The sequence below is a fragment of the Larus michahellis genome, chromosome 15, assembly GCF_964199755.1.
Source record: "Larus michahellis chromosome 15, bLarMic1.1, whole genome shotgun sequence".
NCBI lineage: Eukaryota > Metazoa > Chordata > Aves > Charadriiformes > Laridae > Larus > Larus michahellis.
In genome coordinates this window covers 9,241,355-9,254,366 of record NC_133910.1, presented here as the reverse complement: position 1 = coordinate 9,254,366, position 13,012 = coordinate 9,241,355, and the positions used below count along the sequence as shown (strand labels likewise).

The following is a 13,012-nucleotide window of genomic DNA, read 5'->3' as shown; positions in this document are numbered from 1 at the left end:
AGCATGAAACAAACCCCCGCTTCTGCCCAGGGTAAGAACGCAGGTGTCAGCCAGGTCCTTAAGGGCCCTGTTTCTCTCAGGGACTTAGGCCAGGAATAAGGCGAGTGTTGCTGCCGCCTGAAATCTTCTCACCAGGGTTAGCTGCTGCTGCTGCACTCTTAGCAGCTGAGAAAAGCAAAGACTGGCTGGAGCAGGACCTCCCTGAGCAGCTGCTTCGCTTGGGAGTGCGCTCGTTTGTGCCAAAAGGCGGGCTCCTTCCAGGCAGATCACCCAGCCCAGCCCCAGGGATGCCGTACAGCCCCAGCGCTCACGCCCAGGGCCCTGGAGCTGATGGTGGAGACAGCTTTGGTAGAGACGGTTTGACTAGCTGTGTCCCTCTGTCAGGACATATCAAGGATAACACCTCCCTGCGTACTGCCTCCAAGCAAGCAGCTCCTTTTGTTATACTTAAGTCCTGCAGAAGGTGAGGATGCACTAATACATACATAAGTTAATAAGTTCCGAAGATCTGGACTTTCTAGGATGGACAAGAATATAAATATCAAACTCTGGGTGATCATGTATTATATTCACAGAATCTTAGAAGCCTTGATTGGAACAGCTGAGCTTGGTCTCCCTCCCTAGAGCCAGCATAGCTGGATTTGAGGACGAACTCTGTAAACAGTTGGAGTTAAGAGCATTCCTGCACAGGTGGACGCTTAGCTTAGAATTGGTGTATTGCTGGCCTGCTTTTAAGTGTCAGATTCCTGTTTAGCAAAAAATAAGTTACTTAACTCTTGTGATCCAAGAACTTTATTGATGCAGCAGGCACTTTACACTGAAACCAACCCCACAGTCCAATTAGTCCTTCGACCATACATACAAAACTGTCTTTTTAATAAACGCTTCTCCTGCCCGTAAGCTGTCAGGATCTTGCATCTGCCTAGGCCATCGCTACCTCTTAAATAAGCAGCACACACAGGATCTTTTATCACCACGCATCGCTAAAGCAGCATCTGAAAATACCTGTTCTCTTACAGTAATAGGAGGCAGGAGTCTGCCTTTAAAGAAGGGATCAGGAGAATGTCTTGGCTCCTGTATTTGATAGTCGGAATATGCAGGAATACCTTTACTCTTCCCCCACCTTTAGGGTTAAAAGCATTCCAAGAGGAGGTTTCCATAGTATTTCAGTAGATTGCAATCTCTAAGATGGACCAGTGTCAGTTCAGTTACTTCCCTCTTCTGAGTCCAAAACTGATCGTCGTCTTGGTTCAAGTTAATAGTCTTTTAAACAGTCTTTCTTGCTGTAAGAACTCTTACTATGGAACCGAGTCCACCTACTGCTAACGCCTGTGGGGACGGGAAAAGGAGAGAGGTGTTACACAGAGTCACTGCGTCACGCGCAAAAGGTAACTTCAAAGAACAAGCAATTAAGTGTTTAATAACAGAGGAGTATATGGCTCTTCTTCAAAAACTTACTTTTCACACACAGGCAGCTTGGGCCATTCCACCTCATTCTACCCCTTTTTGCTCTCAAATCTTTAAAATACATAATTGGGGAAAATCTATTTGTTCTTTCTAGCACATGCAGACATTAAAGACACTTAAAGTCATTTCACTTAGGTACTAAACTGCATGAGGCAGCGTCAGGTCTCTGTGACAAGACGGCATTGTCCCACCAGCCTGCAAGGCGGCAGCGGGGGTTCTCTGGGTACAAAGCACTCGCAGGGGCTGGTTCGCTCACGCAGCCCCACACCACGACACAACCCGTTACGCTGGCTGCTGCCACCAGAGTGGGAAATACAGTCCTCGGGTCGTTCCACCTCTTCGTGTCTCGGCAGGTGCCTTCTGCCCTGCGGTGACAAGGTCTGCATTCGCACACTGACTCCTCTTGCAGGGTGTGCTCCGAAGGATTTAGGGCAACAGTTAAAAGGCTAATGGGGAGGCTGAGACCTGAACTCTGATCTTGGGAAGTTTGTGCCTCACTTCCCCTCTGTAAATATAGATGAGAGTGATCTTTGCCTTAAATTATTGCAGTACATACATGGTAATATTCTATAAATGCACTCCATAACATAAGACCAAGGGTAAACAAAACCAAATACAATAATTTAGTAACCCATACACTACTAAGTCTGAAGGGAAAATTACATTCTCCAAAATCTAACTGTCTTTTGGATCTAGAGAAGGATACCAGTGTCGCATGTCGTTGACGATGCAGAATGTCTCACCTCCCATATCCCTGGATAGGAAAGGAGGAAGGGCTCGCTTCAGTTTCATTTGCATCCCTTGATATGAATAACATATCCTTCTAAAGTCTATAACATGATGGATGTGATTGTGAAAAAATAAATATTAAAGTTGCAGACACAATTCAGATTCAGCCCAGTGGCTATTGCAATGTTTGAAATGAGAACAATGATAAGAGGATGAGACACCTCACTGTCGTCACAAAGCGTCCGCTCGGAGCAGAACCTGCACGCGCTGCCCGCATGTAAACGTTCCTGAGTTACCAGACCTGATACAAGCAGGGACGACAGCCCTTTTCCAGCAGACAGACTGGTACCACTGCTGAGCAGCTGACTCCTCTCTGAGCAAGCCACACGTCCTACCGGTACTGCCGAAACGCAGAACACAAGCAAGGTGTAAACCCTGCCCAGCCCACTGCAGACCTGCCTCGTTCCTTTCAAAACAACGCGGACGAGATGCTTTACGTGTGCCTACATGCTCTGAGCGCTGTCATCCTTCCAGTCAGGGCAGTGTTGTGTAACATGGTGCACTGGGAGCACCCACCCCTGGTTACCTGAAAATAGTCTCCAGTGGAAACAACAGGAAAAAAAACCCCAAACAACCAAGCAGAAACATGTTCTTTGCTGTCCTGAGAAATTCCCTCCTCCTCCCCTGTCCAGGTTCTGCAAAGCCGGTGACAGCTGCCAATAGCTGGTCACCCTACGCAAGTTCTGTCTTTGCGTATCACAGGAAAAATCCCGTACTTTGTGAAAATGACACCAGCAGCCGGCTGCACTGCTACCGCACGGGCGGCACGGGGAGCTGCAGCATTCCCGGGGATCGTTTTTCCTAGGAGGAGCAGTGACAGCCAGTGCTGCAGCTAAAACCCTGCAGCTGGGGAGGATTTCACTCGGATTCCTGCCTGGAGCGGTGGCACTGAGCAGCTGCTCCGCGTGCCCCATCCCTCGCAGAGAGGGAACGTTCAGCTGCCAGCTGACAAACACATCCTGCCCTCCCTGGCTCACAACGGGCAGGTCACGGGAACACGAGAGGACCACTCCTGCACAAACCAAACAGGTTTGCTAAATCCTGTTGCGAAGCTGTGACACAAACGCTGCTAGCAGCACTTGGCTGATGAAAACTGCCGGGCTGGCTGGTCTCCGAGGGGCCCTTCCACCCCTCCCCTCATGATTCTGTACACGAGGCCTGAGCCAGCCCGAGCACCCTTGGCCGAACACTCGGCCTCAAAGGAACGCCACCAGCCGTGCCATTCAACCGCAGCTCCGCTCCCAGCCCCTTCTCCGCAGTGGGGCCACCGCACTCATCAGACACAGAAGGCACGATGCTTCCTCCAGTACGCCCTGCCCTGCCCCTCGTCTCTCCCCCCTGCTGAGGGCAAGGTCTGAAATACAGGCAAAGGCTTAACGAGTCCGAGCTCAACGAGACCAGAGATAAAAGGGAATACCAGGACGAGCCCCCTGCCATCGTCTGCTGCTCTTGTGGGGGCTCTGTGGAGTGTGGCTGAGCCAAGCGAGCACCAAATACGTACCTTTTCATGCCACTGAAGTAATATTGCACTGCTATTTTCTGTTGGCTTTTCAAATCCTTTATAAATGTACTTCATTAACAAGTCAACGCCATTTCTGTCTAAGGAATTCACTGCTTGTTCTATTTCACTGCTTTTAAAAGACGTGAGGACTTTAAGCATGGTTCCCTGGGCCTGCTCCTGCGAAGACAAGGAAAGGGGAATAACATGAGAACAGCAAAGCTGGAAACGATCCCGAGATTTGTGCTGGACACAGTACGCCCGGAGGGCCCGTGGCTACGCTAAAGGCTGGCTTATTTCTGCAACCGGCTGTGAGCGTTCTTCACTGCAGGTTTCAGGAGCGAGAGAAGGAGGGGGGTGAACACGGGGGATCACCCGCGCAGCCACACGGCCCACGGCTGGACCGCTCGTCAGCAGCCCGGGGGCTGGGCGGCTCTCGGGGGTCCCGGCCCAGCCGCCCGGCGCCCCTCGGGAGCCCCCCGCCCCGTTACCTTCATCGCCTGGCTCTTGGCGTTGGCCGGGGAGCTCCGAATGGCGGTGTGGAAGGCCCGCAGCGCGTCCCCTGTGCGGCGCGGGAGTCAAGGACTCAAACGGCCCCTCAGCGGCCCCGGTACCACCGGCGCCTCCGCGAACCGGTGGAGGAGCCGGTTGGCGCGTACCGACCCCGCGGCCCCCGCGGCGGGGGAGGAGGGGACAGCACCCGGCGGGACGCTTCGCCCGCCCTCGCCGCCCGGGGCGACTGGGACGGGGTGTCTGGCTACCGGCGCCCGCTCCCGGCGGGGCCGCGGGCCCGGGGGGACGCCGGGCCGGGCCCACCCCTCCCGCTCCCCCCGGCCCAAAGGATATCGCCTCAGCAGCGCCTCCACCTCCGGGCCGGCGTCGGGCTCGGCCGCCGCCGCCTCCTCGGGCTCCTCCACGAACCGGTTCTCGTCGTACTGGTCGATGTCGAGGCGGCGGAAGCGCGAGGAGAGGGTGCTGCGCGCCATGCCGGCACCGGCACCCACCGGAACCGGAAACACCCCCCCGCCCCACCGGAACCGGAATCCGCCGCCACAGCCCCGCCCCGGGGAGCAGAGGCCGGGGGGGCCGGCCTTCCGTTCGCCCCGGGAGGGCGAACACACGAACACCATCCCACCCCCCTCGGAGGGGGCTCACGTACGATACGACTTTATTAAAAATACAAAGTATCTGAAAAAAAATCAGAACAATCATTTTAATGTACAAATTCAATCGCTGTAGCAGGTTTGTGTATTTTTAAACTGTATTTTTAAACAAAAAAAAAATAGGGTGGGGGGGAACAGCCCTTCCGACACTTTATTTTTATCCACTTAAAAGAAGGCGGGCGGTGCGCCCAGGCAGGGCAGCACGGCCCCTCGCGCACGCCAGCTACCGACTTTGCTGCTGAAATCTCTTAAAACCTACCAAACAAAAAGCTGAATAACACCGAGACCGAGCTGCTTCCCGGGGATCACCACTGTTAAAAGGAAAACGTTTCCTCTAAACCCAGAAATATGTAAGAACTACATGCAGTAGTACAAATTTCAAGGACGTATTACAAATACTCTGAAATTAATCTAGGGGCGGGGGGGGGGGGGAACCCGAAACTTGCTACAGACACCATAATACACAATAAATTTAGATAATTTAAAAATAAAAAAGGCAAGAGGCAGCATTTCAGCAGCAAAGTGCTCAATAAAAAGTATATTGTAAAGGGACAGTACAGGGGAAGAGGGAGACAGCAGGCGGGGACGGTCTCAGAGGAAATACGGAGTGGTTGTTCTAGGAGGAATTACACGTTCTGAATCTGGAACTGCGCGGAATAGCTTTGGTTCTCTTGTATTTACATCTTTAAAGACCATGATTGATGCAATATTTCCACAGCGGTAGCAGTAATTTGGAGCAGACCATACCGTCACCAATTTCTCATCAAACATGAATTTGTAGCCTTCGTGAACCAGTTGGTGCGCTCTGCAGATGAGTTTTAAGTTGTTGATGTGAACAAACTGTAAAGGAAAGGAGGACGGTCAGGTTTCTCTGAGCGGCTCCACACCACCGCCCGCACCAGAGCCCGTGCGCAGCCCGGCCCTGGCAGACACACAGGGGCCGTTGGGGGACACAGAGAAGCTTTCTCACCCAGCGCGCTGGAAAAAACTATTGGGGTTTTGAGACCTGAGCAGTGAGAGACACCTGTGAAACACAGGTGAGGAGTCTGCGCCGCCCGCAAGGCTCAGCCCTTCCTGAAGTGCTACAGAAAGGCCACGGACACGGCACAAGGACCGCACTCATAACCCAGCTCTATCAGAAGCCTGGGAAGGTCAGCGACTGTTAGCCCTGAGAAATCTGCTCACTGTTTTCCAAAGCAACAAAAATCAAGTCAAGAATTATTAAGAAAAATGGCACTTTTTTTCTCTTAAATCCCTAGAAAAGTATTCTACACAAACCCTAGTGACACTTAGTTATTCTCACTGCATTATACTTTTTAAAAGCAAGGTCGGTGTTATCACATCTGGCAGCTGTAGTTACGCTCTTAAGCATAATTTATGGCTCATTTTTTCAAGCTGGCTTGAGCGAACCTTTTCCACCACCATGACTGACTCACAGCGGCCTTACAAGGCAAGTTCACCATCTTGCAGTGGCCTCAATCCGTTCATCGCTGGGTAAATACCAAATCGAGATGAACGCTTCAGTTTGTCTCACACCTGCCATTACTTTATCTTGCATACAATGTCATCATTACCTCATTCGTCACCTTCGCGCCAAAGAGCCAGCCTGCTCCTCGCGGGCTGATCGCCCACGTATCGACATCTTCTGGATCAGACCAAACCAGGTCACAGAAAGCGCCTTTGTGAGGAATTTCCTGATTACGTTCAATGGTTCGAATTTGATCGAGTGTCTTGATGTCTGGAGAGAGGCCACCATGGACACAGAGAATCTGCTCATCTATTAACTGGAGAAAGAGAGACACGTGTGCAAAACACTCAATATTTTAATCCAGCCCAGAATGCTACCAGTGTGACCCTGAAAGGTCACTAATTCTAGCAGTCGCATTTAGACAATCTACTCGTATTTTTGTAATGTGGTGTTTACACTTACAGCTGCTATTGTGAGCATGTCAAAGACTTTGGTACAGTATCTCCAAGCATTAGCATTTCCGTATTTGGTTTGGCACTCATCTGTTAAACAGAGAATTTTTTTTCTTCTTAATGGATGAGAGGCATTCAGACAGTAAGATCAGAGGCAAACGCAGCACAACTCAGCAATCAGACGTGTAACAAACCCCCCACCAGGAGCCGGGCTGGGCAGTGGGTGGGATGCCCAGGGTCGTACCCGCTGGCCTCTGCTCAGCGAGCGACACACCAGCGGTGCAGAGAACGCAGCGTCTCATGCAACGTGGCTGGCGATGCTTTCGCTGCTTCCCACCACTGGCCGGCCGGGAGCTGGCTCTTGACCAGACCAGAGCTTAAATGAGCAAGTTTTATACAGGAAAATTGAGGCAGAAAGCATGAACCGGCCAGGGCTAGCGGAAGATAATTCTTACCACAAACGGGAGTTACAGTAGCTTTGTTTAAAGCTACACAAAGGTGGCAATAAACCTGACGGGCAGGCGTTTCTTAAGCGACCTGTGAACATTTGTAGTTGCTCTTGTTGACACATTATCCAAAAGAAAGTATGTTACAGACCATATTCTTTGAGGCAGGTGTTGGACACTTTCCAGGATTTCCTCAGGTTTTATCAAAGCCTCACACAACAACAAAGAAGTTTCCAAGCAATTTAATTCCCTCAATTTTTCAAACAGTTGTTCTGCTGCTTATTTCTTGCCGGTGGCATTTTCCCAGATGCTCACGGTTGACAATAAATGACCTCCACAGCAAACTCTACCTGTGACACTGATTTTTAGTTACACTGAAACTTAAGGGTAATTACAGTAACATTATGATTTTGTGTAGAACCTTTCGCTACAAGATCCCAAAGCACATTCTGTATAAATACATGCTCTGACTCTGTCTTGGAAATGGAATGTGGCACCAAAAAACAAAGAGAAAACCCAGATGCTGGAGGAAAAGAACAGCGAGATCTGGACTAAAACACGTCCTACTTCAGGACCACAATGGTCACGTTAACAAATGATAACACCGAAGTTCCACTGAGCCCACTTCCCGCCCAGTCCCAGGAAAGGCCCCGGTGGTGCCGCAATCATAACAGGTCTCCCAAGGGAAAGATTCCGGACTCATTTGTTACGCGTTACCCCCATTCAGAAATTGTTTGGATAAAAACTTACCATAAAATCCATACACTTGTGTTATCTGCCTGCTTTCATGATTGCCCCGTAACAGTGTGATACGATCAGGCCACTTAGCTTTTAGTGCAAGAAGGTAAGTGAAAGTCTCAAGACTATAATAACCTCTATCTACAAAGTCACCCTGCAAGTCAAAGAAATATTTGTAAATGCAGAAACAGTCAAATGGAAAAATACAAAGCGATACATCCATTTTAAATTTCTCACAGTGCATAAAGACAACCTAACGCTGAAGGGAAGCTAGGATCTGCTTGGATCTATAAGAACATGTTCTTTGGTCACTCGGAGTTTCAGCTTCGAACTGGCCACCGCACTCACCCGGAGCTGCCCTGACACACGACCTGATGGGCCCTGGGGACAGCCTGCGCTACGGCCACGTGCTGCTGCGCCACGGCACAGCTCAGCCAGGCTGGCACCGCACTCCTCCTCCTCTGTTGCTGTACACCAGTAACTCGTGCTTTACTCGCAGAATGGTTAGAGTTGGAAGGGATCTTAAAGCCCACCCAGTGCCACCCCCTGCCCTGGGCAGGGACACCTCCCACCAGCCCAGGTTGCTCCAAGCCCCGTCCAGCCTGGCCTTGAACCCCTCCAGGGATGGGGCAGCCACAGCTTCTCTGGGCAACCCGGGCCAGGGACTCACCACCCTCACAGCAAAGAATTTCTTCCTAATATCTCATCTAAATCCCCTCTCTTCCAGTTTAAAACCATTCCCTCTGGTCCCGTGGCTCCCCTCCCTGATCCAGAGTCCCTCCCCAGCTTTCCTAGACCCCCTTTAGGGACGGGAAGGGGCTCAAAGGTCTCCCCGGAGCCTTCTCCAGGCTGAAGAACCCCAACCCTCAGCAAAACCAAATAATAACACTCAACAAAATAAAACCCGTACGCCATAACCAAACAGCAAAAGCAAACACAGCACTCACTGGCAAAGTGAAACTCAATAACTATACCAGGAATTAAATTTTAAGCTAATTTTTAAACACCCAGCGAGCGAGCGGGGCAAGCGCAGCCCGCACGTACCATGAAGATGTAGTTGGTGTCGGGGACCTGCCCGCCGGTCCGGAACAGCTCGCACAGATCGTAGAACTGCGGAGGGAAGCAGAGACGTGAGGGCGGCGGGCACCGGCAGGCACCGGGGCCGGGCACGGCCCGGGCGGGCGAAGCAGGGCGGCCCTGCGGTCTGCCGGCGGGGCCGCCACCCGTTACCTGCCCGTGGATGTCCCCGCAGACGGTGACGGGCGTGGAGACGGGCTGGACGTTGGACTCCTCCAGCAGCAGGTCGCACACATAGTCGCAGAGGCGCTGCGGGAGAGGAGCGGGTCAGCGCCGGCCCCGGGCCCGCCCCGCGCCCCCGCCCCGCCGCCCGCCGCCCGCCGCGGCCGCACCTTGAGGTCGTTCTCGGGCAGGTACTTGCAGAGCCGCGCGATCTCCACGTACTTGTCCAGGTCCAGCGGCGCCATCTTGGGACGGCGGCTCGGAGCCGGAAGCGGGTCCCGGCACTTCCGGGGAGCGGCGCGGGCCGCCGACGCCAGCGGAAGCCGGCGGGACTTCCGGCGGGCGCGGGACGGAAGGCGAGAGCCGCTTCCGCCTGGGGCTGCGTCCGTTGAGCGCGGCGTGGCGCGGCCCGGCCCGGCCCGCCATGGGCCCACGGGCGCTGCCGCTGCTGGAGCCGGGGCGCCGCCCGCAGCCGGGCAAGTGGTGAGCGGGGGGGGAGCGCGGCCCGGCCTGGCACATCTCGCCCCGCCGTGGCTGAGCGCTGCTCTCGCTTCCCGCAGGTACCGGCTGTCGCCGCGCGGGGACCGGCCCTGCGGGCGCGTGGGCCATGGCTGCCTCTTCCTGCCGGGCGGCGGGACCGGCCGCGTCCTCCTCTTGGGCGGCGCCGACCCCGCCGCCGCCTTCGCGGACGCCCACTTCGTGGAGCTGGGTGAGGGCTGGGCCGGGCCGGGCCGGGGGGCGGCGGGGGCGCGGGGCCGCCGGACCGCTACCGACCGCGCTCTCCGCCGCCCGCAGGCGCGCACCGCTGGGCCGCCGCCGGCTGGAGCGGGCTGCGGCCTCGCTACGAGCACGCCACCTTCCTGCCCGCCGCCTCCCCCCCGCGCCTCTGGGTCTTCGGCGGCGCCCACCCGGCGGGGAACCGGAGCTGCGTCCAGGTGCTGGACCCGGGTGAGTCCCCGAGGGGCGGCTCAGGCAACCGTGGCTCCCCTCCAGGCTCGGCCTCGGTGCTCACCCCACCGGGGCTGCAGGTGCAGAGCTGCGGGGACGCAGCCGTGCCGGGACGGGGGGCAGCTGCTTCCATGGCGGTTGTCGCTCGGGAAGGGGAGTGGAGCCTGGCTGCTGTTACCTTGTTGATTACTTTGTTAACCAAATGTCTTAGAAATAGGAACCTGGGAGAGTCCTGAAGTGAGTGGTGTGCAGCCGCTGCCCAGGACCTTTCACACCTCCTCAGCAGCTGTAGGAGACTGTCTGTACGTGTTCGGAGGGGGAGATAAAGGAGCAGAACCGGTCCAAGACCAGCGGCTTCACGTGTTTGACACAGGTACCTCTGGGTGCACGAATTGTTGTTCTGTCAAACGGTGGAATCCGTCCATTGCTGAACAGGAGGTCTGCGACTCAGATTCAGTCAAAGCCATGGAAATGTTGGGCCCCTGCTTTGGCTACAAGTCTAAATGGATGGGTGGATGTTCCTTGCTGTTGACATGCACTTATTTTTATGTAGTCACTGGGACTTTGGGCCAAAATGGCAGTGTAAAGCTCTGGGCTGAGAAACTCATGAGAGATGGGAATGGTTTTGTCCTATTTGCCCAACAACTGATTCCTTTCCCTGATGGCATTGCCGTGTGCTGCTCGTGTACTGCCAGAGCTGTCCCGTTCATCCTTGCAGCCCTGTGTGCACAAGAAAGGGTTTGCTTTCCAGTTTGAATTAATCTTTCCCGCTACTGTGTGACCCAAAGAGCACTCAGAGCTCCATCAGGAAGCTTGGTGTGGCATTAACTCTGACCCCACTGGAGGTGCTTCCTTAGGAAGCCTCAGCAGGGCCCTGGGGTCACTGGTTTTAGAGCTTCCAGAGTTTTCTTCCTAATTCATGTGTGCTCCCATTTTTAGCCACCTTGACCTGGTCCCAGCCAGATACTCATGGGGATCCTCCCTCTCCTCGGCAGGGACACGTTGTGGTTGCAGTCGGGACCAAACTCTTTGTCCATGGAGGTTTGGCTGGTGATGTTTTTTACAACGATCTGTTCTGCATCGATATAAGTAAGTGTGGACATAGGTACTGTGGAGTAATAGCTGTTGTGTGATGTGTTTTGATTTTGGGGGCCTTTTTTCTAAAAGATCACTTCTTCAGTGCTTGAAGTATTACCCTATTTGTTTAAACCAGCAAAACTTGCAGGTTTTTTGTAATGCATAACCACAGATGTGTTCTTTTTTTCCAATAGATGACATGAGATGGGTTAAGATACCAGCCACTGGCGACATCCCGGGAGGACGGGCATCCCACTCATCAGCTGTGTTTAAGGACCACTGGTACATTTTTGGTGGAATAGGTCCAGATGGGACACTGGATACTACGTACAAGTATCACATAGGTAGGGAGACTTCTCTCAGCTGGGGAATGGGGAATGCGTCTGCTGGAAAATGCATTCCCCCCTCAATTCCTGGGCGTCATCCCCCTGGCAGTCATTATTGTTGCACTGGAGTTACACCAGTACAAGCCGAAATGCTCTATGATGTTGAAAGCTAATGTAGTTAATGACGTCACTGTCTCAGCATGCTTTTTAAGCCTGTGAAGCTGCACTTTTAAGACATGAATGTGTGTCTTTGCACTGCAGAGAAGCAGCAGTGGACGCTCCTGCAGTTTGAATCCCCTCTGCCTGCTGGGAGGCTGGACCATGCCATGTGTGTCATTCCCTGGCGGGCTGGGACAAGCGGAGACGTGGGAGCTGCCACCTGGGAAGGTGAAGCTGGGCAAGAGTGGACTGTGGCATCGGGTGACACAGCTGAGCCCCAACAGGGGAGCCGTGAGGAGGAGGGGTGTGCTGAAGCTGTGGTCATGCATCTGCTGTTAATATTTGGTGGGATGGACACGCAGGGGGAGATATACAGGGACTGTGTGGTCAGTCTGATCGAGTAGCGGAGCGGCTGTCTGCACAGCACCGGCCTTTTCTATGCAGTTTTTATAGTACTGTTGGATTAAATTAATTCTTCTTTCCAATAAACAAATTTTTGCCCTCAAATGGATGATGCTGTGCTAATATGCCCCCGAGGTACTGGTGCATTTGCTGTAGGCAGCCCTGCAGAGGGCAGGTACACTGTTCCCAGCCCCTGTCACTGCAGGTTCCTGGAATGATTCGTGCCGTGCCTGGACAGCTTCCCACGGGAGGAAATACACATACTGTTGGCTACAGAAACACTTTATCTACAAAGTCACAGTGTCAGCTGGAAAAAAGGCTTTGGCAGGGATGATGTGATTTTTAGTTTGCACTGTTTTGAAAAGGAGCTAATGAAAAGCAGAAAGAATTATCTCCCATGCCAGGGAAAATAAGAGTGCTGATTGGTTTTAAGGCAGTATTAGAGCAGCTGCCACAAAAGCTGCTTCTGTACTCGGTTCAGTTTCTTACCTAATCCCATGGATTGGGTAAGGATCCCAGTAAAATGACTGTTTCAATTTTTTTAAAAAACCAAAACCATTTATTAGGTATAGTCTTCAGGACACAGATCAGTTGTCTCATGTGAGACCCTAACAACAGTTTTAATACTGGAGGAATTTACAGTTAAGCCCAGTCTCCTCTCCCTCACGTGCTTCGCATTGAAGCCTGCACTGTCAGCTCAGATTGACAGCCTCAGAGGATCTGTACAAGCCAGGAGGGAGCATCCCCTTCAGCAATCATTGACATTTGCTACCCACGTCATTGTAAGGAGCCGTTACACTGCAGAACTGCAGTGAGGTTGAGTGCGTCAGCACACTCCAG

General features: G+C 53.2%; 3 protein-coding genes across 3 annotated transcripts; 1 reads left to right on the top strand and 2 right to left on the bottom strand.

The window, feature by feature from the left end:
• Positions 1-776: 776 nt before the first annotated feature.
• On the bottom strand, positions 777-4,880 carry ARPC5L (actin related protein 2/3 complex subunit 5 like). The gene is made up of 4 exons (XM_074608798.1): positions 4,601-4,880; positions 4,246-4,318; positions 3,758-3,934; positions 777-1,329 (listed from the first exon to the last, which is right to left on the bottom strand). Exons 1-4 carry the CDS (start codon positions 4,738-4,740, stop codon positions 1,267-1,269), a joined length of 453 nt encoding a protein of 150 aa, XP_074464899.1. The 5' UTR covers positions 4,741-4,880; the 3' UTR covers positions 777-1,266.
• Positions 4,881-4,943: 63 nt separating this feature from the next.
• PPP6C (protein phosphatase 6 catalytic subunit) lies at positions 4,944-9,582 on the bottom strand. The gene is made up of 7 exons (XM_074608797.1): positions 9,431-9,582; positions 9,252-9,347; positions 9,066-9,131; positions 8,034-8,175; positions 6,848-6,927; positions 6,492-6,701; positions 4,944-5,757 (listed from the first exon to the last, which is right to left on the bottom strand). The coding sequence occupies exons 1-7, from the start codon at positions 9,503-9,505 to the stop codon at positions 5,509-5,511; spliced, it is 918 nt and encodes a 305-aa protein (XP_074464898.1). The 5' UTR covers positions 9,506-9,582; the 3' UTR covers positions 4,944-5,508.
• A 4-nt stretch (positions 9,583-9,586) lies between these two features.
• Positions 9,587-12,280, top strand: RABEPK (Rab9 effector protein with kelch motifs). Its single transcript, XM_074608796.1, has 7 exons — positions 9,587-9,743; positions 9,821-9,969; positions 10,056-10,208; positions 10,420-10,581; positions 11,148-11,297; positions 11,480-11,629; positions 11,873-12,280. The coding sequence occupies exons 1-7, from the start codon at positions 9,685-9,687 to the stop codon at positions 12,172-12,174; spliced, it is 1,125 nt and encodes a 374-aa protein (XP_074464897.1). The 5' UTR covers positions 9,587-9,684; the 3' UTR covers positions 12,175-12,280.
• The last annotated feature ends 732 nt before the right edge of the window (positions 12,281-13,012 follow it).